General features: G+C 39.0%; 1 protein-coding gene across 4 annotated transcripts in view; it reads left to right on the top strand.

Moving 5' to 3' along the window:
* The window catches only part of SLC35B3 (solute carrier family 35 member B3), a 36,150-nt gene extending 21,447 nt beyond the window's left edge, over positions 1-14,703 (top strand). For all 4 annotated transcript variants that reach the window (XM_056521130.1, XM_056521129.1, XM_056521127.1 and 1 more), the window contains exons 5-10: positions 1,922-2,029; positions 5,239-5,336; positions 7,636-7,728; positions 8,273-8,384; positions 10,638-10,707; positions 11,708-14,703. In XM_056521130.1, the coding sequence (XP_056377105.1) occupies positions 1,922-2,029; positions 5,239-5,336; positions 7,636-7,728; positions 8,273-8,384; positions 10,638-10,707; positions 11,708-11,858 (632 nt within the window). In that variant the 3' untranslated portion in view covers positions 11,859-14,703. The remainder of the gene's footprint in view (positions 1-1,921; positions 2,030-5,238; positions 5,337-7,635; positions 7,729-8,272; positions 8,385-10,637; positions 10,708-11,707) is intronic.
* Positions 14,704-16,209: the final 1,506 nt, after the last annotated feature.

Below are 16,209 nucleotides of genomic sequence, written 5' to 3'. Positions count from 1 at the left end.
AGCAGGCTCTTTACTTGCCTGCTCCATACCGAGCGGCCCCCAGCTGATTTCAGTAGCTGGGGGGCTGCTTCTAATAGCTGGCATGTGGCGATCACCTCTGTCAAAGTTGACAGCAGTGTCTAAATGGACCTTTTTAACCATCCCTGGTGGTCTAGTGGGGAGAATCGCCTTCTGCAGTCCAATCGTGGGTGTGATCCACTATGGAGGTAGCCGGAGGGCTTACCTCTGATCCCATGGCTGCCGTGGATCTATATTTAATTGAGCCGGCCTGGAGCAGGCTCAACCAAATAGCACAGTTCACACAGATGAATGGAGTTCAACTGAGATAAAAATCATTCAAAAAGTCTGTTTAATACCAAAATGGTACCTATACAAACAGGAGATTACGGCACAAACAATGAGCCCTCATACAGCCCAGTATACCGAAAAATAAAAATGTTATAGGGGTCAGAAATATTTTGTAGATAAAAAAGTTAAAACATTTTTTAAATTAGTAACACATGACGGAAACTAAACAAATTTGGTATTGGTGTAATCAGTGTTATTTCAAAGTACAATTGGTCCCACAAAAAATATTTACGTCTGGCTCCTGTGATATAACGTGGGGCCACGCGGTGACCCCGCGTCATATCGGGTCGGTCCCGGCGGCCATCAATGGCCGGGACCCGCAGCTAATACCGGACATCACCGATCGCTGTGATGCCCGGTATTAACCCTTCAGACATGGCTATCAAAGCTTACCGCCGCGTCTGAAGTGAAACCAAAACCAACCCGGCAGCTCAGTCGGGCTGTTCGGGACCGCCGCAGTAAAATTGCGGCATCCAGAACAGCTTGCAGGACACGAGGAGGATCCCTACCTACCTCCTGCGTGTCCGAACGACGTCTCCATGCCTGAGATCCAGGCAGGAGCAGTCGATATCACTGATCAATGCCATGTTAATGCATGGCAGTGATCAGTGTAGAAAATCAGTGTGTGGAATGTTATAGTCCCCTATGGGGGCTATAACATTGCAAAAAAATAAGAAATAAAAATAGTGTTAATAAATGTGATCTTAAGCCCTTCCCTAATAAGTCAGAATCACCCCCCTTTTCCCATAAAAAAAATAAACTAAATGTAAATAAAAATAAATATAAACATGTGGTATCTCCACGTGCTTAAATGTCCGAACTATAAAAATATATTGTTAATTAAACCGCACGGTCAATGGCGTGCACGTAAAAAAAATTCCAAAGTCAGGTGATTGGTGGGATTATACAGTTAGGGGTGGTATGAATGTTGTACATAAAGAGGCATGTCTGCCTTATACACACACCCTGACTGTATAACCCTGCTCATCACCTGCTATTATCTCCGCTTATTGAAATTATGTTCAGGCCCATCTGACTGATTCCCTGAATTGTCAGAAAAACTATAAACAGTCATATCTAAGGAATGGAAGGGTGTATCAAGAAATTGTATTTTTGGGGGATGTTTTTTTTTTTGTTCTTTACATGCATGGTCAGCGTTGTCTAGGAAATGGTTGTCCAAACTAAACCTTTAGTAGAACCTGTCAGCAGTTTTAAGATATCAAAACTGCTGACAGCCCTATAGAGAGGTTTGGGAGGGAAGTGGAGAAAAATGGTTGTTGAATCTTCTGGCCACCACAACACAAGTGCCCGGTAGGCTCTTCTTCTGTATTAACAGCAGTCCCAGCCCCTCTTCTCTGCCCTGTCTTCTGATTGGACACTAGAGCTGTCAGTCATGGCTGCCTAAGACAGGACTGATACAAAATTGTTGAATGGGTAGGCTAAACATTTGTGTTATGGTGCTTTTCCTTTATGAACATTTTATAGATATAAAATCTTATTTTCTTGGCATGGCTCAACTAGAATTGGGTAAGGAAGAAGTTTGGATATAATTGTTTTTACTTTGTGTCTGCAGGCAAGCGATATAATGCTGTGGATGTATCTGCAGCTCTATGCATGAGTGCTGGTCTCATATGGTTTACACTTGCTGACAGTACAGTTGCACCAAACTTCAATGTGACGGGTAAGGAGATTGAACTGTTCTGTAAAACTGATACCTAGTGTTAGGACCCTACATAGAGAATTCCTGATCTCTGCTTGGAAACTGACAGCGCGTTCACCCACACTAAACCAATACACTGGGTTATAGAGCGGGTGAACAGGAGTACAAAGAGCATTACTTTATTTGGTTTTGTAGTTTTGAAGTTATGACAACCCCCTATGACGAAAATGATTGACTCTCACATCCTTGTCATGTGACAGCCTGTGGTCACGTGAGCACAGAGTGCACATGGCAATGAAAATTGGCATAATGGGCAGGCAGGCTTGGAAGTGCGAGCAGCAATCCTAATTTTCATTACTGGGGGTAGCGGTGGTTCAAATTAAAAGAGTACTCCGCTGGAAAACTTTTTTTTTTTTTTTTAAATCAACTGGTGCCAGAAAGTTAATCAGATTTGTAAATGACTTCTATTTAGAAATCGTAATCCTTCCAGTACTTAACAGCCGCTGTATGATCCACAGGAAGTTATTTTTTTTTAAATTTCCTTTCTGTCTGACCACAGTTCTCTCTGCTGACACCTCTGTCCATTTTAGGTACTGTCCAGAGTAGGAGCAAATCCCCATAGCAAACCTCTCTTGCTCTGGACAGTTCCTGACATGGAAAGAAAAGAACTTTCTCTGTAGTATACAGAAGGTGATATGTACTGGAAGGATTAAGATTTTTAATAGAAGTCATTTACAAATCTGTTTAACTTTCTGGCACCATTTCATTTAAAAGAAAATGTTTTCCAGTGGAGTACCTCTTTAAAAGGGTTATATATCAACTGGCTCCAGAAAGTTAAACAGATTTGTAAATTACTTTTATTAAAAAATCTTAATCCTTTCAGTACTTATGAGTTGCTGATGTTGATCCCCATAGCAAACCTCTTCTACTCTGCTGACATCTCTGCTTGTCTCGGGAACTGCACACTGTTGCCAGACAGAAAACAACAACTCAACTTAATCCTTTTAATTATTGAAAGGATTAAGATTTTTTAATAGAAGTAATTTACAAATCTGTTGAACTTTCTGGAGCCAGTTGATATATAAAAAAAAAGTTTTTTCGTGGAATACCCCTTTAAGTAAGTGATACCTTTTTCTACTCCTGTTTCAGTGTATGGGGTTTAATGCAGGTGAGCAGGCGGTACGTTTTCCTTTTTAATCTTTCTGGTTTTGAGCACATACGATGTTTAAAATAACTTCAGTGGTCTCTTTTTATATACTTCCCATCCATGCTTCTGTTTTACACCAAACTGTATACAAAAAATGTGCTAGAGAATGCAAGGCTGCTCCTCAATGTTTTAGTCAGTGAGCAGATAATAGCATGTGGTCAGTAAGGAGTAAAAAAAAAAACTATTTAATAAAAATTCAGTCCTATGGATTAGGTGAATCCATAGGACTGAATTTTTATTAAATTGTTTGGAAACCTCTTTGTGTCAACAGAGACCAGGAAGTACCTCAAGTGCATTATTTCACATTTGTGAGTGTCATGGACAAACAGATATTAACATATTTTTTCGTTACATACAAAAAACACTGTAACAGTCATTTTTTGTTGTTTTTTTTTCTAAAAGATGCAGATATCCTAAATCTAACATAGACTTTTGATATCTGCAACTCTTAAGAAAAAAAAAAAATGCAACTAACCTTGAGAATGCCTAGGTCAGTGCTTAACATGATCTCTCCCAAATTCCCTTTACCTAGCTACCTGTGCATTGTATGATGAATGTACATCGCTAAAATCTGTATGAAATCCTTTAGAAAAGCATTTCTTTAGTATTATGTTGTCAGCCTGTTCATTTTTTTGTGCTGTGCCTTCTAATTATCTCTATGGTCTTATGCCAATTGACTTCATGACGGCTCTGAGTTTCTAAAGTTTAGTTGCAAAAAAAAAAAATGTATCGCCAATGTTATTTTACTGTACTTGTCTTAAATGCAAATTAAATCTATTACTTTACTTCAAATGAGATTTGAGCGGAAATGTTCAGCGTATGAGTGTATGCTGTATGCAAATATCAGTAATTGGATTTGCTCACCATGCCGTTTTAACAAAAGAAACTGTAGTCACAGTAGTGTATCTCTTTGTGTATAAAAGTGGAGCGGAACAGACAATAAGAGAGGGGGAGGCTATGAACTGGAGTTTATTACAACATATTATTCTTTGCAAAGGCAGTGTATTAGGTAACATATGTTAAATGAGTATTGACACTAGCATATGCATGGATAAATGCATAAACCAGCAAAAGTCTTGCAGGCATTGAGGCTTTCAGAAAACATACTACTTTCTCTATTTTATATTAACTTTCAAATGAAAAATTCTTAAGGATTCAGTTGCCTAAGGGTAGCAGTTTGGATGCTAGTTACTAAATGCCAAATTGACTTCACTTGACTTTTACTCATAAATTTCTCAGAAACATTGATACATAAACTAGTCTGATTCCAGCTGAAGCTCTACTTACATAATTTAATCAGATTCCTTTGAACATTGTGAGGGACAAATCTATTCAGATGACATTTTTGCCTAAAGGGAGCAAAACTATTCAGCTAGTATAAACAAAGCATACTCTTATGCTGTCTCGTACAAATATTCTTATCATAAACCCCTGCTTGGATGAGGGTTTCCATTGCTTCCTTGCTCTTAGGCAGAGACAACTCTAAGAATTTTAGCGTGTAGATGTTGCTTTTATACGGTCATCGTCATCAATTAGGAGTTAAATCATACTCAGTTTGGCCTTATCTAAGAAACCACACTAATAAATTGTATGTTTATTAAATTTACCTCAGTCTTTTGGCAAATGTTGAGGCATAAAAACGAAAGCAATGGTGCCCTGGAAGTTAACTAAAGGCCCATTCACGGTAGATATTTTCAGAGCGGAATTCAGCTGCGGAAAATCCGGTTCAGCAGCATCCTATTGTTTTTCAATGGGATTCTGCTGCACTATTGACACTATGAAATCTTCCTGGTGGACGCACTGCTGGAAATTTGGAGTCTAGGGTTGCTGGTAATTCCAATCCTAGACTCCGCAGTAAGAATAAACTTGCTCATTCTTTCAGCAGAATCTGCTTGGAAATGCATTGCCGGGCGAATATTCCGTAGTGTGATTGGGCCCTAAATACTTGATGTGTTTACTGCTGAACATCCCTCTTGCTTGAATTAATAGTAACATTAAGTTTTTATATTTCTGTTCTTTAAAGGTGTGTTGCTCATTTCCCTTGCACTCTGTGCCGATGCTGTTATAGGAAATGTGCAAGAAAAAGCTATGAAGTTACACAATGGATCTAATTCAGAAATGGTAAGGGTACATGCCTTTTAAATAATAAAAATATCTGGAATCCAGTGCATATTACCCAAAACATTGTGGGTCCTTAGGTGGGGTTCCTAAATCAATGCAAGGGACATCCAATGTCCCTCATTCACAGAAAAGGCATCTGTAGAATGACCTCTGTATAGGAGTCAAATTCAACTGAATGAGGCAGCTCCGGTCTTTTTGTTGTCTATGGTCCATGGGTCCTGCCATAAAGCATATCACTAAATGCTGTTAAAACAGCTTCAGCCAGATGGCAGCCCCCATAATAATGCATATCAGGAAATAGAAACAGAATATAAAAAAGAACATGTTTCAGTATCTGGCTTTAAAGGAAAACTGTCGCCCTGATCACCCACACGAAACCCAATACACAGGGTGTGTTGGTGACCAGGAGTCCAAAGAGATGTCACATACCAAATTCAGTCCAGTGGTTCCTGTGATATTGTCCGAAGAAGTTCCCATGCTCAATTCAGTTCTTCTTGCAAGAGCGGTCTACTACTGTGCCAGAGCGCACGCACGCACCCCTGACTTGGAACGCAGCGCTCAGGTCACTAGGACGTGAGAGTTGTCTGTAAATGAACAACGCATCCGCTTATGCCTCAGAGCACAACTCGGAATATTAATATGCTAATAGAGGGAGATTGATTCAACCCCACCTCATGCATAACTGAATTGAGCATGGGAACTTCTCAGGCAATATCACAGGAACCACTGGACTGAACTCCTGGTCACCCACGCTATAACCCTGTGTATTGGGTTTAGTGTGGGTGATCAAGGCAAATATCTAGGCAGCACATTCTCGATAAGTAACCAGTAAATGCAGAATTGCAAAGTTGACAAAAACCCTATTTAAAGAAGACCTATTAACTTTTGGAAAATCTTGTGTATTAATTGACAAATTTATTTGCTCATCTTGAACGCTGGGCATATGTGACCACATTTCTCCTATATGATGGAGGTTTCTATCAGGAGTGTCCACTGGCATGTAACGCAAATGTATACTTTCAGTGTCTGCCACTTCATAGTCACACTGACAGAAATGCAAAAAGACATATACTATGTTGTATGAGCCACCGTTCATTTTTGTATAGTAAAAATTATGCATCATTATTATATAAATTATATAATTTTTTAATTTATTTTTTATTTTGTTATTTAACCTGTTAAGGACCAAGGGTGTAAACTTACGCCCCTAGTCCCGCTCCCGTGATATAACGCAGGGTTACACGGTAACCCCGCATCATATCGCGGCGTGCCCGGCGTCATAGTGAAGCCGGGACCCGCCTCTAATAGCTATTAACCCTGAGCCGCGGGGCTAAAAACGAAAGTAAAAGTGCCCGGCTAGCTCAGGGAGCTGTTCGGGATCGCCGCGGTATAATCGCGGCATCCCGAACAGCTGTAGCACAGGAGGAGGTCTTCTTACCTTCTCTTGTACTGTCCGATCGCTGAATGATTGCTTCAAGCTTGAGATTCAGGCTTGAGCATTCAATCGCCGAAAACACTGATTGATCCATTCCTATGGAGATGGATCAATCAGTGTAAAAGTTCAGTTAATGCAATGTTATAGCCCCCTATAGGAGCTATAATATTGCATAAGAAAAGTGTAAAAAAAATCATTAACCCTTTCAATGATCCCTTCCCCTAATAAAAGTTTGAATCACCTGGCATTTCCAAGAATTAAAAAAAAAACAGTGTAAATAAAAATAAACATATGTGGTATCGCCGCGTGCGGAAATGTCCGAATTATAAAAATTTACCGCTTTTTAAACCGCACGTTCAATGGCGTACGCGCAAAAAAATTCCAAAGTCCAAAATAGCATCAAAAAGTCCGATCAATGCAAAAATGGTACCGACAAAAACTTCAGACCACGGCGCAAAAAATGAGCCCTCATAGCCCCCTGAACATGGAAAAATAAAAAAGGGGTCAAAATTTACAAAATGGCATTTTTTTTTCAATTTTGTCGCACAATGATTTTTTTTTCCGTTTCGCCGTAGATTTTGCGGTACAATGACTGATGTCATTACAAAGTAGAATTGGTGGCGCAAAAAATACGCCATAATACAGATTTTTAGGTGCAAAATTGAAAGAGTTATGATTTTTTAAAGGTAAGGAGGAAAAAACGAAAGTGCAAAAATGAAAAACGCCTGGTCCTTAAGGGGTTAACATACACACCTGTTTTTTTGTTTGTTTTTTTCTCTTATTGCTTGGTATTAACAGTTTGTTTCAATAAAAAGATCTCTCATTCTGATTGAAGTGTGTTTTCCCTATTCTTATTATTTTCAGGTTCTGTATTCATATTCCATAGGATTTGTTTACATCTTACTGGGCTTGGCTATTAGCAGTGGATTGGCCCCCGCTGTATCATTCTGTTCCAAGGTGAGTGTGAAATAGAACAGCTTGATTGAAAAAAAAAAGAATTGGCTAGTATACGACTGAGGACTGTATTAATGCAAGGCAATAGTGCATGACAGCATAAAATATACATGTCATGTTATGCAGAGGCTGCTGAATAGGCACTACCTTCAAGTCGTATACTTGATTTGCAAATAATTTTTTTCCTTCCATAAAAAATTACACTGTAATGGCATGTTTTATTTATTGAGATTTAGTACAACAGTCAGGTACTGTGTGCCTTCATTTAAGAATGTTACCATTTTCATTTTCAACATATACCAGAATGCATCAGACCCTATATCCTTTAAAATATCTTGACCTTGTCTAGATTATCCAAAGCTATAAGACAAATGCACTTTAAAAAACAGTGTAGGTTTCCCATTAACAGATTTGAGAGATTGTGATATTATGTGAAATATCAGTATATCAACACCAAAGGTATTTATTAGTTACAGGGGAAGCTGGCAGCTCTTTTTGTTTTTTGAAATCTATTACAATTTTTTCTGTAATTTTTTTTTCTGTTTAGTATCCATTTCAGACGTATGGTTATGCATTCTTTTTTTCCCTGACTGGCTATTTTGGGATTTCTTTCGTTCTCGCATTGATTAAATTGTTTGGAGCTCTTGTTGCTGTGACAGGTAATTTTCTTAATGAAATATCCCTATGCTATTGTGTGTTGCTGGCATACATATGAATATATTTCTTTGTAGATAGAAAAATATTAGGTAAAAGGAATGAAGAATGGTACTTTGCTGGTAGTAGATTTACACCATTTATAACACAGAGAGACCTGAAGTAATGTGTCCAGGAAAATGGTAGCTTTGATAAGATTGAATTTGCTTAGTGGTGCACTACGCAGTGGTATTCCACTATAGGGACTGTGGGGGAGATTTATTAAAACCAGTCCAGAGGAAAAGATGCCCAGTTGCCCATAACAACCAATCAGATCGCTTCTTTCATTTTGCAGAGGCCTTGTTAAAAATGAAAGAAGCGAGCTACCTTTTTCTTCTGGGCAGTTTTTGATAAATCTTCCCCTGTGCAACTAAATCTATGGGACTTCATGAGTTTCACCACCCATACTACTTACCACTGTGCTTCTGTGGTGAGATTTGTGTTGTAAATTAGAAAGAAAAACGTTTGAGCATATTACAAGAAATACATGTAATACCTGCACCACAATTGTCTGCAGGTTGGGTATGGTTTTCCAGCTTACTTCCTTTGAAATGAATGGAGCCAAGTTTTAATACCATACTCAACCTGCCGACATGTGTGGTGCTGTTTTTGGAAAAAAAATACTTTGGATTTCTATTGCTGGATAACCCCTTTAAAGCTACTTTATTCAGAATTTTTTATTATTAACAATATCTACATCTTTTACACAATAGCATTTGCCTTATGGTAGCAGAGGATGGTTCATACTGAGAAATTTTTGAGCGTAACCCAGGGGTCTCAAACTCAAATTATCTGGGGGCCACTGGAGGTAGATGCTGGGCCGCATGCACCCCTCACATATAATGCGCCCCTCACATATAATGCCCCTATCATGCGTCCCTCATATATAATGCCCCCATCATGCGCCCCTCACATATAAAGCCCCCATCATGCATCCCTCACCTATAATGCCCCCAGATAGATATGACCCCCATCAGGTAGGGCTCCCAAGTAGGTATAGAGGCTCCAGATAGATATGATCCCCATCACTGAGGGGGTAATATCTATCTGGGGGCCTGTCTACCTACTGGGAAGCCCTACCTGATGATTAGGTAGGGGTTCCCAATAGGTGTACAGGCCCCCAGATAGATATTACCCCCGACAGGTAGGGCTCCTATTTAAACAATTATGCCCACCTAAGAAGATAGGTTAGGCCCTGGTGATAAGCAGGTCCTCCCTTATTAGGCAAGTAATTAGGCAAGTTAAGTTAAGTTTCACAGCTACAGTACTTACATCTCCCTGCTGCTGTCAAAAACAAGCCTTCTTTGCGGGGGTGCACACGTTAGGTCAGCGTCCTGTGCTGCGGATGCACCAGTTGCACGCATCCCTCCAGGAAGGCTCGTTATAGGCTGCAGCAGGGAGATATAGGTACAGTAGCAGTGTGTGAATTCTTCTGGCACTTAGCGCTGCTTGCCCGAAAAAATGCCTGAAGAAATCACTTGCCCGGCACCCATTCCACGGGCCGGGAGTTTGAGACCCCTGATCTAACCTATAAAAAAAAGTTTCCCTATACCCAACAAAGCATTTGCTTCGAAATAGTGCATAGATGAGACTCTATGCAAGATTTTTAGGATGGAGACAGTCCATATAACTACAATAATATCCAAACCCCACACCTAGATGCTACTCCAGGTGGGGGTGTAAAGCACCCTCCCTAAAACTTCACTTTTATTTCCATTGCATGTTAAAATGTTTTTGGGGGTAAACAGAACAGTTTAAAAACCCAGCTGATCTTGTCCAACTGATATAATGTATTACTATGTGGTATTCCAAATCATGTATCTCCTGTGCCTGCAGTGCTACAGGATCTATATTGTTGTCACTCAGCTGTATCTAAAAACCAAACAACCAATGCCTCCCCTACATGTTTCGTGACAGCAGTCACGTCATCAGGGGTATATGAGGCATCATATACCCCTGATGACGTGACTGCTGTCACGAAATATATAGTACCCTAGCACAACTCATGGGGCATTTGTTTGTTTGAAAGTCCATATAACTAGCTTGATATCTGTCTAATCAGACAGATGTAAGTCCAGCATTATTAACAATGTTACTGGACATTGCTCTTTTGATAATATGTTCTCAGATTATTAGCTTTTGCTTATCTGCACATGCTATGATTGTATTGGATTAAATGGTTTTTGTTTTTTTATTTTATTTTTACTTTATTTCGACAGTAACAACTGGAAGAAAGGCCATGACCATAGTGTTATCCTTCTTATTTTTTTCAAAACCCTTCACCATCCAGTAAGTATCACAAATAGTATATACATTCTAACTCACCTTTTTATTTCCTTTTTGGTCATAAAGGGTTTCAGGATTCAAGCATAATATTCTCTTTTAATAGAACGTTATCTAAGTAGTAGTCTGTCAGTAAATGCTTTAAACTCTTGTACATGCAAAAGTGAAAAACCTTTACACCCTTTATGTAGGCTAGGGGACTTTGAATTGAGCGGGTTAACATATAACCTGCGACCCTGTAATTTCAGGTGACTTTTTAGGATAAGCTGTCCTGTGTGTGTGTGTGTGTGTGTACATGAGGAGAAGCACTATTTCTGGCCAGTATACAACTTTTATATGGCATTTTTTTAGCAGATTTCTGCTCTGCAGGTTTTATTTCCAATTTGCAGTTCTCCCAGAGCCCCATAGACTTGTATTGCTTGTCTTGCACACACAGGACAAAACTGAGCTAGTTTTCAGAGAAGATTTGAGCAGCAGGAGGGGGAGAGAGGAGGAAGCTTGATAACAAAAGAAGTAATCTTTTTTTTGTCTAATAAGAAATATTACATTACTTATATTTGCTTGTACTATTAATCTATGCAAAGTTTGTTTAAATGACAGTGCCTATTGAAGCAATGTATACTTATTTGTTCTGACAATTCCCTCTAGGGATTTTCCCCAAATGCAACACTTTCTTCTATGTTTGATAAATAAATAATAATAAAAAAAAAACTAACTCCAGGCACAAGAAATGTTTGTTGTATTGAATACTGAGTTGCCTTCAACAGAGTACCACTGCCTTTTTGGAGCTTCCAGTGTATCTGTAAACAATAAATATATATATGGTTTAATTTGTATGTTAAATGATATAGCAACACCCAAGTATTTTTGTCAACCTTTTTTTTAAATATTTTTTATTTTATTAATTTTTTTTTACTACAATCAGAACATGGTAGCTCACCATTGGTAAAAGTCCATGACCTGCACCCACTATAAGATTGAAATTATGTTTTCTTTTCCTTTGCAGATATATATGGTCTGGATTATTAGTTGTGTTTGGAATATTCTTAAATGTCTATAGCAAAAACATGGATAAAATGAAACTTCCTCATCTGTACAATTTTCTCAAGATAAAAGGCACAGAAGGAAAATCAAGGACGTTCTCACAGACTGTATAGATATACTTATTTTTTTTTCTCCCCCTTAACAATCATTAAATGATTATATTTTTCCAAAGGGAATCTGATACACTAATATCAAGGTGAAGGCATATTGTCTGATTTGTTGCTGCTGAAGTATAAGCCAAGGAGGTGAATTCACCACTGTGCTCACAAATAGGCATTTTACTGGACGTGACACTTTGTGGTGTCTTTAAATGATATATGGTACTCTGGGACCTATTAGCTCTCTACTGGAGGCCTACACACTAGTGGACCATGTGTTTTTTGTTTTTTTTTATGGCATTTTTATTTTTACTGTTCTTAAGTCAATGTTGCAACAAGGAGTTGTCAGTTGTCAAATACTAAATTATCCATAGTTGTATAAAATGCATATATCATATTGTTGCCCTAAATCATGGTGGGTACAGAATATATTTGTTTAGTGCATGGGTTCTCTTTAACCAATAAATGTTTTCATCTGTAGATCTGAATGATGAATTGCAGTTTGTAAGTTTTGTAACTTTCCTTTTTTTGTGTCGCTTGACTTGACATGCATGTGGTTCATGCTATGCCAGCATGTGTAGTGCACAAAGGCGAAGCCTTATTGACATCAGATTGTAGCAGCTACCTACAGATGAAAGAGGAAAGCATTTTCTTTGCACCTTCTCTTTCACATTTCTTATGTGTTCCATTTTTGTAGCTGTGTGTTTTTGTAAAGTAATTGGTTTTCTATATGTGTTAATTCAGTGTGAAATTACAGTAATATGATAATTTTATGACATTTTGGAAATAAGAAACTCTGGAAACGGTAAATATTATAATACAATGACCAAGATTACCCAGAGCATTTTGAATTGCATTCATGTGTGTATCTACCTAAATATGAATGTAGCCCATCCTAAGGCGAATGGTCACTGGAAATCCCATGAGAATGAAGAATTCTTTGTCTGTCCCATTCCCCTCACACAATAGTAAAAGATGACATTTATGAAGTTTGCTATACAGTTATGCCTGTGAAGCATCTTAATAGTTAAAGTGAAGGGGAAATTGTAATCTAAGGACCAAGCGTTTTTCTGTTTTTGCACTTTCGTTTTCCAATTTTGCACCTAAAAATTCATATGATGGCTTATTTTTTGCGCCACCAGTTCTACTTTGTAATGACATCAGTCATTTTACCAAAAAATCTATGGTGAAACGGGGAAAAAAATCATTGTGCGACAAAATTGAAGAAAAAACTGTTTTGTAAATTTTGGGGGCTTCCGTTTCTACGCAGTACTTTTTTCAGTAAAAATGAAACTTTATCTTTATTCTGTAGGTCCATACGATTAAAATGATAGCCTAATTATATAGGTTTGATTTTATCATACTTTTGGAAAAAATCATAACTACATGCACGAAAATGAATACATTTAAAATTGTCATCTTCTGACCCTATAACTTTTTAATTTTTCCGTGTACAGGTTAGTATGAGGGCTCATTTTTTGCGTCGTTATCTGAAGTTTTATTCCTTTTTTTATGGTATAAAAAGTGTCCAAAAATACGCTATTTTGGACTTTGGAATTTTTTTGCTTGTAGGCCATTGACCGTGCGGTTTAATTAACAATATATTGTTATAGTTTGGACATTTACACACGCAGCGATATCACATGTTTTATTTTTATTATGTTTATATATTTTTTTTATATGGAATTTGGGAAAAGGGGGGTGATTTAAACTTTCAATACGGAAGGGGTTAATGTGTGTGTTTTTAAACATTTTTTAAAACTTTTTTTTTCCTTTTTCTTACACTTTTAGTCACCTTAGGGGACTTTTAGGAGGAATCATTTGATTCCTCATACAGATCAATGTGGTTGTATAAAACCACATTGATCTGTGTGCTCTGCGCTCGATTGATAAAGCCTGACCCTTCCAGGCTTTATCATTCTGAGCGCTTGAGCTGACACAGAACATGAGGTAAGCCCTCAGGCTACCTCAACAGTGGATCGCCCCAGCCCCCCCCCCCCCCGCAGTGTGATCCACACCACTGGACCACCAAGGATGGAATAAAGGCACCTTTAGATGACACTGTCAGCTTTGACAGCGGCGATCTAAAGGGTTAATAGCCGCCCGCAGGGATCGCTGCATGTCGGCTATTAAGCCGGCCCCCAGCTACAAGAATCAGCTGGGGGCCGGCCGGTATGACGCGGGCTCAAGTCAGGAGCCCGCGCCATACCACCTTAATGGCGCAAACTTTTCTGGACGACATGTTGCATTTAAAAAGTTCCTGCAAAGGTAATGTAAAGTTACTAGTGCTGTGGAAACCCCTTTAGAAGTCGTACCATGGTCATTGTATCACAGGTAAAGAGAAATTTATATATTTTTTCTTTGCTAACTGAAAATAAATTGTAAAAATTCACATGTTTATAAGTGATATGTTGTTTTCGCCCCAATTTGTCATTTTACAGGAGGTAATGGAAGAAATTACATAAAAAAATTTTAGGATGCTTTTTTTTCTTCTTAATTTGCATTCAGAAAGGCTCACACCCTTATACTTTATTCACATTTTTATATTTTGTAGCCTTGTGCTAAAATAAAATCTTTTTTTAGCATTCTGCATTCAATGCCCCAATAATCAAAAAAGTGAAGTCTTAAAAATGGCTAATTTATTAAAAAGGAAAAAATAAAATATAGCATACGTATTCAGACCCTTTTTCTTAGTACCTAAAGCATGTTTGCAGCAATTACAGCCTACAGTCTTCTAAGGTATGATACTACAAGGTTTGTACACCTGTATTTATGGATTTTGTGCCATTTTTCTCTGCAAATTCTCTCAAGCTCTGTCAGTTTGGTAGAAGCCATTTCCATGCCTCTTCAGAGATGTTTGGGCCGCTTAAAGGGGTACTCCACCCCTAGACATCTTATTCCCTATGCAAAGGATAGGGGATAAGATGTCAGATCACCGGGGACCCCCGGTATCTCCACTGCGGCACCCCGCTATCATTACTGCACAGAGCACGCTCGCTCTGCGTAATGACCGGCGATACAGGGGCCGGAGCATCGTGACGTCGTCACGGCTCCGCCCCTTCGTGACATCACTGCCCGCCCCCTTAATGCAAGTCTATGGGAGGGGGCGTGATGGCCGCCATGCCCCCTCCAATAGACTTGTATTGATGGGGCGACCCGTGACGTCACAAGGGATCGGAGCCGCGATGTAACAATGCTCCGGCCCCTGTATCGCCGGTCATTACACACAGAGCGACCGTGCTCTGTGCAGTAATGATAGCGGGGTGCCGCAGCGGAGATCCCAGGGGTCCCCAGCAGCGGGACCTCGGCGATCTGACATCTTATCCCCTATGCTTTGTATAGGGGATAAGATGCTAGGGGCGGAGTACCCCTTTAAGGACATTCACAGAGTTGTTCTTAAAGGGGTACTCCCGTGGAAAACTTTTTTTTTTTTTTTTTAGATCAACTGGTGCCAGAAAGTTAAACAGATTTGTAAATTACTTCTATTAAAAAATCTTAATCCTTCCAGTGCTTTTTAGGGTCTGTATACTACAGAGGAAATGCTTTTCTTTTTGGATTTCTCTTCTGTCACGACCACAGTGCTCTTTGCTGACCTCTGCTGTCCATTTTAGGAACTGTCCAGAGCTGGAGAAAATCCCCATAGCAAACATATGCTGCTATGGACAGCAGAGGTCAGCAGAGAGCACTGTGGTCGTGACAGAAGAGAAATCAAAAAGAAAAGCATTTCCTCTGTAGTATACAGCCCCAAAAAAGTACTGGAAGGATTAAGATTTTTTTTAGAATTAATTTACAAATCTGTTTAACTTTCTGGCACCAGTTGATCTAAAAAAAAATAAAATAAAAAAAAAAGTATTCCACGGGAGTACCCCTTTAAGCCCCTCCTGTGTTTTGGTTTTGTGCTTTGGGTCATTGTCTTGTTGGAAGGTGAACCTTCAGCCCAGTCTAACTTCCAGAACTCTCTGGATCAGGTTCATTAAGAATATCTCTGTACTAACCATACAACCTGTCCCAGCTGCTAAAAACACCCCCACAGCATGATGCTGCCACCACCATGATTCACTGTAGAAATGAGATTGGGCAGGTGATGAGCAGTGCCTGGTTTCTTTCAGCCATTTTACAGCACAACAATGCTTCATGAAGACTTGATGAAGCAGAATTGTGCTATGAAGCGTCAGTCTCCTAATTCTGCTCCTGTCTATAGCTTTACTGCAATAAAATACAGCTTGGTCTTTGGTGAGTGCTGCAGAAACTCTGTTTTGATAATATCTATGGACACTTGTACTACACCTATATGAGCAGCACTTAGATCACTCGGACTATAGAGGTTATGGTGTAGCCTTGCATATGATGTGGAACCTAAGCAATA

Source organism: Hyla sarda, chromosome 5 (assembly GCF_029499605.1).
Source record: "Hyla sarda isolate aHylSar1 chromosome 5, aHylSar1.hap1, whole genome shotgun sequence".
NCBI lineage: Eukaryota > Metazoa > Chordata > Amphibia > Anura > Hylidae > Hyla > Hyla sarda.
Note: the sequence above shows the minus strand (reverse complement) of the source record. Positions and strands in the feature narration are given on the sequence as shown.